Raw genomic sequence first — 14,969 nt, forward strand, 5'->3', positions numbered from 1 at the left:
GCTCCAGCAGCTCCTCCTGCAACTGAGGGGCCCAGAGCTGGAGACAACACCCCAGATGCATGGGGCAGGGCTATGAGGTGTGGGGCAGGGCTATGAGGTGTGGGGCAGGGCTATGGAGCAGTGACCCTGCAGCTGCAGGGCAGGACCCCTCTTCCTCCCTGAGGGGACAGCACACAGATCCAGCTCAGCACATGGTGACCAGAAACATTTAATGGTCTTTGTGTAGAAAAAGTACAAAAAACATGTGAAAGGCCCCTGTGGGGCTTGTGGGGAGCAGGACAGGGAGTGAGGGCAGGGAGTCAGGGAGGTTCAGACCTCAGGCTCCCTGCTCCAGGGCACAAAACCCCCACAGCCAGCAGTGGAGGTGACCACAGCAGAGTCTGTCCCTCGGTGTCCCCTGGCAGCCAAGCCTCAAAACTCTCCTTGTAGGTCTGCAAAGAGGAGGAATGAGAAGTTTTGCCAGACACAGAGCAGTTTCTCAGAGCCAGGGGGTAGTTTTGGGGGGTCTTCCACCCAGCTGCAGCCCTTCTTGGTTCTTACCACTCCTCCGCAGCCTCTCTCCTCTCCGGGCACGCTCCATCTCCTCCACAAACTGCTCAAACACCCGCACATAGGGTGCCAGGCTCGTCTTCTTGTAGTCTGGAGGGATTGGGGAGCTGAGCAGGAGCAGGAGCAGGCACTGGGGACCCAGGAGCTCCCAGCCCCTGCCCCTGCTCACCTCTCACACGGCGCTTTGGCTCCGTTTCCCCACCGTCCTCCTGCTCCCCGTCAGCGCCAGCCACATCCAGCTCGTGGCACAGGGAGCTGCAGGAGAGGGTGGGATGTGCTGGGGGAGGGATGTGGCACAGCCAGGACCCCCTGTGCCACCAGCCCCTCTCACCTACCTGATGGTGGGCACAGCAAATGGGTCAAACTGCTCCAACCTTTGTAGATCCAGCGGCACTGAAACGCGACCTGCAAGAGAGAGGAGTCACCACGGGGCTGTCTCCAGGGGCTGATGTGGCCACAACCCACCAGCCTCACCTGTTTTGGGGTGAACACTGAAAGGGCTCTTCAGCAAGTGGCCAAGCCCTTTGCTGACGTTGATGTCGAGGCGGGGGAAGCAGTACTGCAGCATGATCTCCCAGTCTGCGTAGCACGGCGGGCTCTTCCCGGTGCCCCCCGCCCTCTGAGGGCACAGCAGGGTCAGGGGGCACAGGGAAAGGTGGCAGCACCCAGCTCCCTCCATGCCCACCACAGCCACTCACCCTTGTCCGCTCCATCCTGCTCCTCAGCAGCTCCCAGCGCTGCGCTGAGTCCCGCTTCTTGGGGAACTCGCCCTGCAGAGGCTCACGGTGCTGTGCCCCGAGGTCAAGGCTGATGGCAGACACCACAGACCCTCCTCCCTCAACACTGACCTTCCCTCTGCACCCAGCACAGACACAAGGATATCCTCTGGGACGAGGGCCAGCACCTTGTCCCAGCTCTCAGGGCTGCCCAGGATGTCTTGGCCCAGCAGTGCATATGCCTCGAAGTACTTCTCCACCACGTTGACCGACTGCCTGTGGAGGAGCAGGGAGAGGCTCAGCACCCTGGGGCCAGGGGCTGTGGGGGATGCATGGAGGATCCTCACTGACCTGATGAAGGGGTGGATGGGCTCAGAGAGGTTCACCTTCTTCATAGTCTCTGCTCCACCCTGGGGAGATAGCAGCAGTCAACCTCAGGGAGTTGGCAGAGGACACCCAGCCCCTTGTGCACCCACCTTCACCAGGCTCAGGGACACCGAGATCCCTGTGCACCCACCTTCACCAGGCTCAGGGACACCCAGTCCCCACTCACCCACCTTCACCAGGCTCAGGGACACACAGCCTCTCGTGCACCCACCTTCACCAGGCTCAGGGACACCCAGCCCCTTGTGCACCCACCTTCACCAGGCTCAGGGACACCCAGCCCCTCGTGCACCCACCTTCACCAGGCTCAGGGACACCCAGCCCCTCGTGCACCCACCTTCACCAGGCTCAGGGACACCCAGCCCCTTGTGCACCCACCTTCACCAGGCTCAGGGACACCCAGTCCCCACTCACCCACCTTCACCAGGCTCAGGGACATCCAGTCCCCACTCACCCACCTTCACCAGGCTCAGGGACACCCAGTCCCCACTCACTCACCTTCACCAGGCTCAGGGACACCGAGATCCCTGTGCACCCACCTTCACCAGGCTCAGGGACACCCAGATCCCACTCACTCACCTTCACCAGGCTCAGGGACACCCAGTCCCCACTCACCCACCTTCACCAGGCTCAGGGACACCCAGATTCCACTCACTCACCTTCACCAGGCTCAGGGACACCCAGATTCCACTCAACCACCTTCACCAGGCTCAGGGACATCCAGTCCCCACTCACTCACCTTCACCAGGCTCAGGGACATCCAGTCCCCACTCACTCACCTTCACCAGGCTCAGGGACATCCAGTCCCCACTCACTCACCTTTACCAGGCTCAGGGACACCCAGCTCCTTGTGCACCCACTTCACCAGGCTCAGGGACACCCAGTCCCCACTCACTCACCTTCACCAGGCTCAGGGACACCAGTCCCCACTCACTCACCTTCACCAGGCTCAGGGACACCAGTCCCCACTCACTCACCTTCACCAGGCTCAGGGACACCGAGATCCCTGTGCACCCACCTTCACCAGGCTCAGGGACATCCAGTCCCCACTCACTCACCTTCACCAGGCTCAGGGACACCCAGTCCCCACTCACTCACCTTCACCAGGCTCAGGGACATCCAGTCCCCACTCACTCACCTTCACCAGGCTCAGGGACACCCAGATCCCACTCACTCACCTTCACCAGGCTCAGGGACACCCAGATTCCACTCACTCACCTTCACCAGGCTCAGGGACACCCAGATTCCACTCAACCACCTTCACCAGGCTCAGGGACACCAGTCCCCACTCACTCACCTTCACCAGGCTCAGGTACTCCACGGCAGCCGCCCGCAGTGCCGGGGACCATTTCCGCACGGCGTCGTCACACACCCAGCAGTGGACTCCCCTCCGTCCCGAGTACACCCAGAGCCGATGCCTCATGCCCAGATCCTCTGCGGGGGAAGCAGCTGGGCTGTGGGAGCAGGTCAGGACGGGCTGGCAGTGCTGCAAACCCCACTGAGCACCAGCACACCCTCCACAGCCCCAGCAGAATGCTGCCCTGGCCCTTTCTTTGTGGAGTCAGGGTGTTGGTGTGGGGCAGAGCGTGGTCTGGCCCCATCCCTGGTGCTGGAGGTCGGGGGGCTGGGTGGGTGCCCACGAGCCTCACCCACGAGCGCGCGGTCGATGACGCGGACGGCGATGGTCATGAGGGTCCAGCACTTGGAGCAGATCTCAGCAGAGCTGGAGGCAGAGGGTGGGGGGGTCAGTCCCTGCACCCCCTTCCCCATCCCCTCTTGCAGCTCATGCTGTGAGCATTCCCTGGGACCTGCAGCACGTCCGGACATCGTCGTAGTCTGTCATGTCGATGTCAAAGACCAGCTCCTTCTCCTGAGGCTGGAAGGCTCCCAGGTGCACTGTGTTGTGTTGGTTGGGCTGTGGGATGGGATGGGCTCAGCCTCAACCAGGGAACCCTCAAGCTGGGGGGGCTGCATCCCCCCTCCCAGGGCTGGCTCTCCCTGGGGTGCCCGGCTGGGAGCTGGACTCACACGGTGGGAGTAAACGGCGCCGATGTCGATCTTGTAGGGGTTGATCTTCTGCAGCTCCCGTTCCAGCTCCTGGGGGCTGCCAAAGGACTGGAACCGCACGTAGATGTCGTCCCGCAGCGTGAAGGAGAACTCCCGCAGCTGGAAGTAGTTCTTCTCCACTGTGGGGGCGTGCAGGGGTTGCAGGGGGGGGTCGCGGGGGGTATCCCCCCTCCTCAGTATTTCCCTTGCGCCCTTCCACTGCGTTCCCGAGCATCCCCCACCCCGCCCCCTTCGCTGCACCCCCAGCCCCACCATCCTCTGCCCCGCTCCTTCCCGCGCCCGCCCACCGCACCCACCCACCGCCAGCCCCGGGACAACCCCCAGCAGTCCCCCCAAGCCCCGGCACCGCAGCCCCCGCCCCGCTCACCGCCGCCGTACGCGAGCCAGCGGCCGTAGGTGCTGTGCGGGAAGAGGCGGCGGTAGAAGAGCGGGAGCAGCTCGGGCAGCGCCGCGGGCTCGAAGCGCGCCATGGCGGGAAAGACGCGCGGGAAGCGGCGGGGCGGGAAAGACGCGCGGGAAGCGGCGGGGCGGGAAGCGACGGGGCGGGAAGCGGCGGGGCGGGAAGCGACGGGGCGGGAAGCGGCGGGGCGGGAAGCGGCGGGGCGGGCGCCCGGGGCCGCCGGGAGCTGTAGTCCGGCCCCCGGGGGTGGGGGCAGCAGGGACGGGCTCTGCTTTAAAGCAGCGGGCGGGTTTAGGAGCGATCCGCGGCGTTGCGGGGTCCGGTGGCCGCAGAGGCAGCGCAGGCTGCGGGAAGCCTCGGCTGCCCCGCTCCGGTTTAACGGTACCCCGGCGGCCGAACGGCTGCGACCGGACCCGACCCCGCCCGTTCGGTGCCGGAGCGGAGGCTCGGGGGCGGTGCCGAGCCCGGGACAGCGAAGGGCCGGCGGGGTGCGGAGCGGCGGGTGCCGAGCTGGGGTGTGACTGGCGCGGGACGGGGGCGGGAACGGCGGGTGTTCCGGTTGTTCTGCGAGGCCGCGTCAGTCAGTCGGGCAGAGCCGAGGCTGAGCCGAGGCCCCTCAGCCGCCGGGCACACAGCGCTCCCGGCACCGGCGCCGGGCCCCATCGGGCTGCCGGTGCGGGCGGGTGACGGCTTGCGGGTAGCTGGGGGTGCTGCTGGGGCTGTACCTGAGGATGTGGCTGTAGCTGCTGGGGCTGTACCTGAGGACGTGGCTGTAGCTGGTGGGGCTGTATCTGAGGTCGTGGCTGTAGCTGGGGGTGCTGCTGGGGCTGTACCAGAGGATGTGGGTGTAGCTGGTGGTGCTGCTGGGGCTGTACCTGAGGATGTGGGTGTAGCTGGTGGTGCTGCTGGGGCTGTACCTGAGGATGTGGCTGTAGCTGGTAGTGGTGCTGCTGGGGCTGTACCTGAGGATGTGGCTGTAGCTGGTGGTGCTGCTGGGGCTGTACCTGAGCACGTGGGTGTAGCTGGGGGCGGTGCTAGTGGGGCTGTGCCTGAGGTCGTGGCTGTAGCTGCTGGGGCTGTACCTGAGGTCGTGGCTGTACCTGGCAGTGCTGCTGGGGCTGTAGCTGAGGTCGTGGCTGTAGCTGCTGGGGCTGTAGCTGAGGTCGTGGCTGTACCTGGCGGTGCTGCTGGGGCTGTAGCTGAGGTCGTGGCTGTAGCTGGTGGTGCTGCTGGGGCTGTACCTGAGGATGTGGGTGTAGCTGGTGTTGCTGCTGGGGCTGTACCTGAGCACGTGGGTGTAGCTGGGGGCGGTGCTAGTGGGGCTGTGCCTGAGGTCGTGGCTGTAGCTGGTGGGGCTGTAGCTGAGGTCGTGGCTGTAGCTGGCAGTGCTGCTGGGGCTGTAGCTGAGGTCGTGGCTGTAGCTGGCAGTGCTGCTGGGGCTGTTCCTGAGGTCGTGGCTGTACCTGGCAGTGCTGCTGGGGCTGTAGCTGAGGATGTGGCTGTACCTGGCGGCGCTGCTGCTGGGGCTGCTCCTGCTGCGGCGGTGGCACCGGGAGCGCCAGACGGTGCCGGGGCTGTGCGAGAAGCACGTGCTGATCACGGGCTGCGACAGCGGCTTCGGGAACCTGCTGGCTCGGCAGCTGGACGCGCGGGGGCTGCGGGTGCTGGCCGCCTGCCTGACCCAGCCAGGGGCCGAGCGGCTGCGGGCGGCCGCCTCGCCGCGCCTGCACACCGTCCTCCTGGATGTCACCTCCAGCCGCAGCATCGCCGCCGCCGCCGCCTGGGTGCGGGAGCGTGTGGGTGACCGAGGTAGGACGGCGCGGGACAGCCCGTCGGTGTCCTTGGCCTCAGCCTCTGCCGGCCCCCTCCCGCCCACGGGGGAGCCGCTCACTTCATCCCCCCCATCCCCAGGGCTCTGGGGGCTGGTGAACAACGCGGGCGTCTCCGTCCCCACTGGCCCTAACGAGTGGCTGACCAAGGATGACTTCACCAAGGTGCTGAACGTCAACCTGCTCGGCCTGATCGAGGTGACGCTGAGCCTGCTGCCCCTGGTGCGGCGGGCACGGGGCCGGGTGGTCAACGTGTCCAGCGTCATGGGCCGCGTCTCCTTCTTTGGCGGGGGGTACTGCATCTCCAAGTTCGGTGTGGAGGCCTTCTCTGACAGCCTCAGGTTAGTCCAGCGCAGCAGCCACCGCTCTCACTTCCCCAGTTTGCTTTTGCAGGCTTTGGCTGGCAGAGCCTCCATCTGCTGAACTTTCCTCGTGCAACCGTGAGCCAGCGTGCAAAGTTCATCGAGCTGCTGCTGAGGCACGACAGGAGGGGCTGTGGGGGTGCTTAAGCTGTGGCCCAGATATCAGGATGCTTTCTGTCACAGCCACGAGGACCTGGGTCCCACAGAGTCATCTCTTGCCTGGGAGAACCTTCGCCTGGTACTGGCAGCTCTTCCACTTTCAGCCTAGCTCTTGCAGAGGCGGCTGAGGGGAAGCAAAGAGCTTGCCAGAGCTTTGATTTCACTTCCCTGTCTGGTGAGTTTGCAGTGGCAGGGAGGCTGTGGCTGTGCTGGTTGGTGCTGCCTCCCTGGCACTGAGCCTCAGCCAGCACTGAGCCTCTCCTGTGGGACTTTACCCTCGAGCCGGGTGCTGCGGGCAATGTCCCCGTGGTCTCTTTGCTTTGGCCCCTCCACACCCAGACTCCACAGAGATTTGCTCACGTGCCACGTTGGACACACACCAGGGGCTGCTGAGGCTCCCTGCCAAACCTTGGGCACGAGGCTGCTGTGTGAGAGGCGCTGCCCACACGCAGCCCCTGGGTGCTGCTGCCGTGTCCCACAGGGTCTGATCCCTTCCAGGCTTGAGATGGAGCACTTTGGGGTGAAGGTCAGCGTGATCGAGCCAGGCTACTTCAAGACAGCAGTCACCAGCTGTGAGAACCTGCAGAAACAGTTCCTTTCCCTCTGGGAGAAGGTCCCAGAAGAAATCAAACTGGCTTACGGGGACAATTACTGCAAGAAGTGTGAGAACCTCACCCAAAGCTCAAGCGATGCCGGTTCCCTCCTGCCCCAAAGCACATCCCCAGGACACTGGGGTGTCCCACCACCCCCCATCATCCCACTGAGCTCTTGGGCTGTTTTGGCCTCGAGGGTCTAAAGCCAGCAGCCTGACCAGCCGTGTTCTGCCTCCACAGCCATGGAAGCAGTTGAAAAGCTGCAGAAGACCTGCAAATCCGACCTGACGCTGGTGACGGACTGCATGGAGCACGCGCTGACCAGCCGCCACCCCCGCAGCCGCTACTCCGCCGGCTGGGACGCCAAGCTGCTCTACATCCCCCTCAGCTACCTGCCTACAGCCTTCACTGACACTTTCTACAGGTGTTTCTACCCCAAGCCTGGCCAGAAAGCCTAAGGCAGGGTGGCAGCATAGGCTGGAGAGCAGCAGCCCAGGTGCTGTCAGCGCAGAGCGGGACGTGGTGTCTCCTGCAGCCGAGCCCGTGGCAACAGGCTCCTGAATTCCCAGCTGGGTGCAGGTCTCGCACCCACTGTGCTCTGCTGCTGGCTGCTTTGCTTCTGAATAAAGACAACTCCTTCTCCTGCCTGCAAGGGCTTGTTTTCAGCCTCAGCTGGGGTTGTGGCACCGCTGCTGTGTCCCTGCTCCTGTGCCAGCGTGGCCACAGGCTGGGCTGTGCTGCAGCAGCTCCCGGGGTGTGTGACGCTGCCCCGAGCGCCTGCGCTGTGCAGAGCCCAGTCCCACCGGTGCAAGAGCTGCCCTCACCTGAGCATGTGCCCATGAATAAAACCCAGACCTGTACAAACCCTCTGGCCACAGGGTTGGGCAGCCTCTGCTCAAGTCATTCGCACTCCTCCTCCTCTGTGCCCCTTGGGCACCCTGAGCAGTGCACAGCCTCTGTGTGAGGGTCCACAGACCCTGCAGAGCCCAGTCAGGGAAGGCTGCCCTGCTCCAGTAAACCCAGCGTGGGCATTGCTGGGGCCAGGACACCCCTTTGCCCTCGTCCAAGCTCACACCAGAAGCTTTGCCACCTCCTCAGCAGGATCCATCCCGTGGTGAGGAGACAAAGCTGCCATCCCTCACCAAAACCAAAGCTGGGGAGGCACAGCACAGCTGGCAAGAGGGAGAGTCCTGGGGCTGAGTGCTGGGGAGCTCAGCCAAGAGCAGCTCCGTGGGGCAGCTGCATCCACCCTGCCAGCACAAACAGCCATCAAAGGCCGAGGCAGAGCTCCAGGCACAGGGATCCCCGCGAGGCAAAGCCACCGATTGCAGCTGAGCATGTGAAACTTCCTGCAGGTGCTGCTGCAATCCCCCCACGTCTCCTGCAGCGTGGCCCAGAGCGAGCCTGGCACCCAGCAATGCCCAGGGCTCGGGCTGGGGCTGCTCCTCTGCACCGGCCCCTATATATACGGCATCAACAAGGAGCTCACGGGAGGCTGGCACAGAGCTGCGGCGTGGGGCTGTGCCTGGGGATGTGGCTGTAGCTGGGGGTGCTGCTGGGGCTGTGCCTGAGGACGTGGCTGTAGCTGGGGGTGCTGTACCTGAGGTCGTGGCTGTAGCTGGTGGTGCTGCTGGGGCTGTACCTGAGGACGTGGCTGTAGCTGGTGGTGCTGGTGAGGCTATTCCTGAGGACGTGGCTGTAGCTGGTGGTGCTGGGGCTGTACCTGAGGTCGTGGCTGTAGCTGGTGCTGCTGAGGCTGTACCTGAGGTTGTGGCTGTAGCTGGTGGGGCTGTACCTGAGGTCGTGGCTGTAGCTGGTGCTGCTGTACCTGAGGTCGTGGCTGTAACTGGTGGTGCTGGGGCTATACCTGAGGTCGTGGCTGTAGCTGGTGGTGCTGGGGCTGTACCTGAGGTCGTGGCTGTAGCTGCTGGGGCTGTACCTGAGGTTGTGGCTGTAGCTGGTGGTGCTGGGGCTGTACCTGAGGTCGTGGCTGTAGCTGCTGGGGCTGTACCTGAGCACGTGGGTGTAGCTGGGGGCGGTGCTAGTGGGGCTGTGCCTGAGGTCGTGGCTGTAGCTGCTGGGGCTGTACCTGAGGTTGTGGCTGTAGCTGGTGCTGCTGGGGCTGTACCTGAGGTCGTGGCTGTACCTGGCGGTGCTGCTGGGGCTGTACCTGAGGTCGTGGCTGTAGCTGCTGGGGCTGTAGCTGAGGTCGTGGCTGTACCTGGCAGTGCTGCTGGGGCTGTAGCTGAGGATGTGGCTGTACCTGGCGGCGCTGCTGCTGGGGCTGCTCCTGCTGCGGCGGTGGCACCGGGAGCGCCAGACGGTGCCGGGGCTGTGCGAGAAGCACGTGCTGATCACGGGCTGCGACAGCGGCTTCGGGAACCTGCTGGCTCGGCAGCTGGACGCGCGGGGGCTGCGGGTGCTGGCCGCCTGCCTGACCCAGCCAGGGGCCGAGCGGCTGCGGGCGGCCGCCTCGCCGCGCCTGCACACCGTCCTCCTGGATGTCACCTCCAGCCGCAGCATCGCCGCCGCCGCCGCCTGGGTGCGGGAGCGTGTGGGTGACCGAGGTAGGACGGCGCGGGACAGCCCGTCGGTGTCCTTGGCCTCAGCCTCTGCCGGCCCCCTCCCGCCCACGGGGCAGCCGCTCACTTCATCCCCCCCATCCCCAGGGCTCTGGGGGCTGGTGAACAACGCGGGCGTCTCCGTCCCCACTGGCCCTAACGAGTGGCTGACCAAGGATGACTTCACCAAGGTGCTGAACGTCAACCTGCTCGGCCTGATCGAGGTGACGCTCAGCCTGCTGCCCCTGGTGCGGCGGGCACGGGGCCGGGTGGTCAACGTGTCCAGCGTCATGGGCCGCGTCTCCTTCTTTGGCGGGGGGTACTGCATCTCCAAGTTCGGTGTGGAGGCCTTCTCTGACAGCCTCAGGTACAGCAGTGGTGGTCCCCAGTGCTCCCCAGTGCCAGGCTTTGTCCCTCAGACGGGTGTGTGTTGGCAGGTGTAGCTGTGCCAAGCGTCTCTGCCCTGCTTTCCCATGCACGGCTTTGTGTTGCTCGTGGGGCAGAGCTGGGGCTTGTGCAATGCCAACGTGGTCAGTATCAGGTTGGGAAACTCAGGGCATGGCTGGAGCAGCAGTTGTGCAACAACAGGCAGGGGGCTGAGAAAGCCTTGATGGAGGACAGGGCTCCCCTGCACACACCCAGCGAACAACGAGGTGCCTGTGGGGAGGGGGAGGGGGGGGTCATGGGTTCCCCTTCACCCCACACAGCTCAGTTGCCCCCCAGCCCTTGCTCAGCCTGGGATGGTGGCTCAGGCCAGGGGGCTGACTTGTCCCCATCCAGGCGTGAGATGCGTCCCTTCGGGGTGCGGGTGTCCATCATCGAACCCGGCGGCTTCCAGACGGGGCTCATTGACCCTGCAGCCGTGGCCAAGGGCTTCAGGGATGCGTGGGAGCAGCTCCCAGCAGACATCCAGGCAGCCTACGGCCACCACTACCTGGACACCTGTAAGTATCCCCCTGGCACTCCCTGCTGACCCCTCCACCCCCATGCCAGGCTGGGCTGACCCCTGTCTCTGCCCACCCAGATGCCAAACGCAGCGTCCTGCTGCAGCGCCTGAGCAGCCGCCGCCTGTCCCGCGCCACCGGCGCCATGGCACACGCGCTGCTCGCCCGCTGCCCCCGCAGCCGCTACCTGCCCGGCTGGGACGCCCGCCTCGTCCTCCTGCCACTCAGCTACTGCCCAGCCTGGCTCCTCGATGCCATCCTCAGCTTCTTCTTGCCCAGCCCGGCCCAGGCGATGCCCTCATGCCCCTGAGGGCACCGGGGATGCAGACGCGGCTCCCGTGGGCACCCGCTTGCCCCAAGGTCCCTGTTAATGTGCTCAATAAAGCTGGTGCAAAGCAAGGGGCTGCCCACAGTGAACTGCAGCCTTGGAGGAGGTGTCTGAGAAGCCTCCTGGCCGTGGTGCTGGGCAACCTGCCTTGCCAGGGCACCAGCAGGGTCTCTGCAGGACCATGAGCGCTGCCTGTGCCCAGGGCAGCCACGTGCCCAGGGATGTTTGAGCTCTGGCACAGGATGATCTGTACCCTCACAGCCTTTTGAGGGGCTCCTGTACCCTCACAGCCTTTTGAGGGGCTGGGGGCTGCACAGGGGGGGGATTCAGCTCATCCTCACAGGGGCCAACGTGCACCTCCTGGCACAGCTGCTGGTGGCTGTGGGGCTGCTGTGGCTCCCTGCCTTGTGCTGGAGGGATGCTGCTGCCCAGGGACCTGCTTTTTCTCCTTCAAACCTTCTGCTTTCTGAATGGAATCACAGAATCCTTGCAGCTGGAAAAAGACCTTGAAGATCAACCAAGTCCAACCCCTCACTTCACACTGCCAGGCCTGTCCCTAAACTAACCCATGTCCCTCAGTACTTCACCTACATGTCTTTTGAATATCTCCAGGGCTGGGGACTCCATCACCTCCCTGGGCAGCCTGTTCCAATGCTTAACAACCCTCCTGGTCAAAAAGTTCTTCCTCATGTCCAATCTAAACCTGCCCTGGTGCAACTTGAACCTTTGGGCTCTCCAGGCTCACAGCTCCCTCTCTGAGAAGAGGTGAGAGCAATTGCTCTTTGCAAAAGTCCCCAAAGCCACTTGTGCTTCACTCCAGCTCTGCCAGGAGCTGCCAGGACCCCTCACTCTACCATATCCTGGCTCTTCCTCATGTTTGTCCCTCTCAGGCTGTGGGGTTTTGCCCCTCAGCTCCTCATCTCCACCCTCACTGCTCAGGGACCTGAATGCTGGGGATGAGAAGGGCTCTGCAGAGCTGCTCCAGCCCAACCCCTTGCTAAAGCAGCTTCTCCTCCATCAAGTCCCACAGAAACGTGTCCAGACAGGTTTGGAAACCTCCTGAGCCTCCACACCCTGCCTGGGCCAGGGCTCCCTCACCTCAGCACCAAAGGACTTTCTCCTTGTTTAAGTGGAACTTTCTGTGTTCCAGCTTTTGCCCATTCCCCCCTTGTCCTACAGAAAAAAAAGGCTCACCCCCACCCTCCTGACATCCCCCTCCTTGTGCTGCTGAGGTCACAAAAACCCTCCATGGGCAGCCTGTGGCTCAGCCCTGGCAGCCAGCACTCCCTGCCTGGCACCACACCAGCAACCACACAGCCCATTGTCCACGTTCTCTTGAGTCTGGCACAGAGAAACCTGCAGCTGCTGGGAATGAGCCCTTGACGTGGCTGAGCCAGCCTCAGCTCCCAGAGCTCCTGCCAAAGGATGGGCTGGAAAAGCTGCTGTCATTAACCAGCCCATGATACACCTGCATCGTGACTCCTGCATCCTTCTTACCTCTAATTAAAGCTGATTAGTGATGATTAGCTGGGGGTTAGGTCCCTGAGGTTGGGCACTTGCCTGCAGAGTGAGTGGCATTAGCAGCTCCCACCAGTGTCAACACACACTGAGCCTGAGCCCACGTGAGACCGAGACACCCCCCAGGCTGCATCAAAGCTCAAGGGGAGGGGGGTGAGGAGCTCCAGCAGGAAGGAGACAGCAGGTAGGGAGCAGGCACAGCGCTTGTGCAAGCTGTGTTCCAGCTCACTGAGCTGTTTCACCAGCCAAGGAAGCTTTCTCAGACGCTTTGCTTGGCTTAGCAAACCAGTAAGACATCCCCAGCAGCCCCCACACGTCCCATTTCAGCTCCACGTGTGCCCAGGGGGCTGCAGCTGCCCTGTGCCCACGTCCTGCTGGCACCATCCCAGAAGGGCAGGAGAGGGGCAAATGCTGGGGCTGAGCTGCCCATTGCTCAGTGGGGCTGGGAGGGACCTGGTGCCCATATTTCACCCCAGAGGGGTGGCAGCTGGAGGAGGAACCAGCCAGGTCCAGGGCTCCCTCCCCTCTTCACCTTCCCACACACTGTCCTTGTGACCCTGGATCTGCTCAGCTCAAAGTGGTTGCTTTCCAGAAAGGAAACAGCCTTTTCTCACTCATCTCCAGAGAAAGGGGAAACCCAGACCCTCAGGGAGGCTGGGGGCTCCTGGGCACAAATTGAGGTGCCAAGAGCCTTGGGGTGCCCCAGGCATTGTAGGAGGTATGAGGAGAAGGGGCTGCCTGACCTCCCCACAGCTCAACCCACTTGGCCAACACACTGAGGGGCTGCAGCGGGGCCAGAGCTGGGCACAGAGCTGGGGAAGGGGCTGGAGCACAAGGGGCTGGGCAGGGGCTGAGGGAATGGGGGTGTTGAGGCTGGAGAAGAGGAGGCTGAGGGGAGACAGGAGCCCTCTCTGACACTCCCTGACAGGAGGCTGCAGGGAGCTGGGGGTCGGTCTCTGCTCCTGAGGGGCAGCACAAGAGGAAAGGGGCTGGAGCTGCCCCAGGGGAGGTTGAGGCTGGAGCTGAGGCAGAACTGTTTCCCTGAGAGGGGTGTGAGCCCTGTGCCAGGCTGCCCAGGGAGCTGGGGCAGTGCCCAGCCCTGGAGGGACCCCAAAGCTGTGGGGTGAGGGCTGTGGGTCAGTGCTGGGCAGGGTGAGGGCAGGGCTGGGACTGCAGCAGCTTCAGGGGCTTTACCAACCAAGATGATTCTATGCAATGGCACCAGCTCCTGGATCTCTCCACCCCTCCCCAGCATGAGCAGCCCCTGTGCAAACCCCACCAGCATCCAGGTCTTCAATCAAAGCTCACTGAGGACCATTCCTGACCTATTCCATACATACAGGTGTGCAGGCAAAGCCCCTTCCCCAGCCCTTGGGGCAGCAGAGTAGCCCTTTAGACCTTCCAACTGAGCCAAAACACCCTGAGATCAGCACAAAGCCACCCAGTTCCTGTTTGCAGCCTCAGGGCTGGGGCTGGGTACCTGCAGGAGGGGTCACCAGAGCAGGGCTTGTTGTTGTGAGACCCGACTTATCAGTGCCCTGGTGCTTCCCTGCTCCTGCTGTGCCTTCCTTCCGAGCTGATTGTTGATCACAAAGTCTTGTCTGCACTCGAAAAGGAGATTTCCTGCAATTGTTCTCTGGGATTTGCAGCCTGAGGCAAAATTTGCTGCCTATCAGCCCCCTCCCCAGCATCAGGGCAAGGCTCAAACCCCCTCCCTTCCCCTGTAAAACTGCTGGGCAATCACAGCTCGGTGATTAATTGCTGCCTGGCCAGAGCTGTTCCTGTGGCAATAAGCATCTGCCATCAGCTCTTGCAGCAGCTCTGTGCAAGGGGTAGTGCTGATCTGGCAGAGATGTTACAGCTTTTGGTCCTTTGCCCCCCTCCTCAAAGGAAACCCTGAGCTCACCCCAGTGTTGTGTGAGCCTCAATGGCATGTTTACTTTGACCCACCCTAACCCCCTGAGACTCCCAGGGGAGACCTGGCTTAGCTGAGGCCATCCCAGAGGACACATTTTCCTCCTGCCCATTGCTGTGGGAGGATTCAGGCAAGATCCAGCTCTCAAGACCAGTGGGGCTGCAGTAGCTGGGTCCTGAGGGGACAGCAGAGGGGACCTGCCTGGGACAGCCCTGAGGAGCCCTGTTCCATCCTTGCTACCAAGATGCTGAAGGGAATGGAGCATCTTTATGAGGAAAGGCTGCAGGACCTGGGGCTGTTCAGCCTGGAGATGAGAAGGCTGAGAGAGGATCTCATTAACACTTACAAGTATTTTAAAGGTGTTTGCCAAGAGGATGAGGTGGCACCTTTCTGTTGTCCAGTGACAGGGCAGGTTGTGCTGCCCCTGTGCTCTGCCAGAGCTGGGGAGGCCTCAGCTGGAGTCCTGGGGCCAGTGCTGGGCTCCCCAGCTGCAGAGAGGCAGGGAAGTGCTGCAGAGAGGCCAGGGCAGGGCCAGCAAGATGCTGAGGGATGGAACATGTGTGTGAGGAGGAAAGGCTGCAGCCCTGGGGCTGTTCAGCCTGGGGAACAGAAGCCTGAGCTCAGGGGCACCTCAGCAACACTTT

At 63.3% G+C, this 14,969-nt stretch overlaps 3 protein-coding genes across 4 annotated transcripts; 2 read left to right on the forward strand and 1 right to left on the reverse strand.

Moving 5' to 3' along the window:
• Nucleotides 1-217: 217 nt before the first annotated feature.
• Nucleotides 218-4,566, reverse strand: PRIM1 (DNA primase subunit 1). Of its 2 annotated transcripts, XM_062015530.1 has the most exons (13): nt 4,084-4,562; nt 3,678-3,835; nt 3,458-3,564; nt 3,299-3,372; nt 2,947-3,083; nt 1,617-1,675; nt 1,431-1,541; nt 1,248-1,338; nt 1,024-1,168; nt 885-954; nt 719-804; nt 541-639; nt 218-431 (listed from the first exon to the last, which is right to left on the reverse strand). In XM_062015530.1, exons 1-13 carry the CDS (start codon nt 4,184-4,186, stop codon nt 412-414), a joined length of 1,260 nt encoding a protein of 419 aa, XP_061871514.1. In that variant the 5' UTR covers nt 4,187-4,562; the 3' UTR covers nt 218-411. The 2 variants fall into 2 exon arrangements, 1 of the variants encoding a protein (XP_061871514.1); XR_009820432.1 differs by lacking the exon at nt 218-431 and having other exon boundaries at nt 552-639; nt 719-826; nt 4,084-4,566.
• On the forward strand, nt 4,375-7,706 carry LOC133627945 (retinol dehydrogenase 16-like). The gene is made up of 4 exons (XM_062015531.1): nt 4,375-5,925; nt 6,028-6,286; nt 6,965-7,128; nt 7,300-7,706. The coding sequence occupies exons 1-4, from the start codon at nt 5,610-5,612 to the stop codon at nt 7,515-7,517; spliced, it is 957 nt and encodes a 318-aa protein (XP_061871515.1). The 5' UTR covers nt 4,375-5,609; the 3' UTR covers nt 7,518-7,706.
• Nucleotides 7,707-9,031: 1,325 nt separating this feature from the next.
• LOC133627885 (retinol dehydrogenase 16-like) lies at nt 9,032-10,874 on the forward strand. Its single transcript, XM_062015314.1, has 4 exons — nt 9,032-9,626; nt 9,729-9,987; nt 10,401-10,564; nt 10,645-10,874. The coding sequence occupies exons 1-4, from the start codon at nt 9,311-9,313 to the stop codon at nt 10,872-10,874; spliced, it is 969 nt and encodes a 322-aa protein (XP_061871298.1). The 5' UTR covers nt 9,032-9,310.
• Nucleotides 10,875-14,969: the final 4,095 nt, after the last annotated feature.

The sequence above is a fragment of the Colius striatus genome, chromosome 26 (assembly GCF_028858725.1).
Source record: "Colius striatus isolate bColStr4 chromosome 26, bColStr4.1.hap1, whole genome shotgun sequence".
NCBI classification, from domain to species: domain Eukaryota; kingdom Metazoa; phylum Chordata; class Aves; order Coliiformes; family Coliidae; genus Colius; species Colius striatus.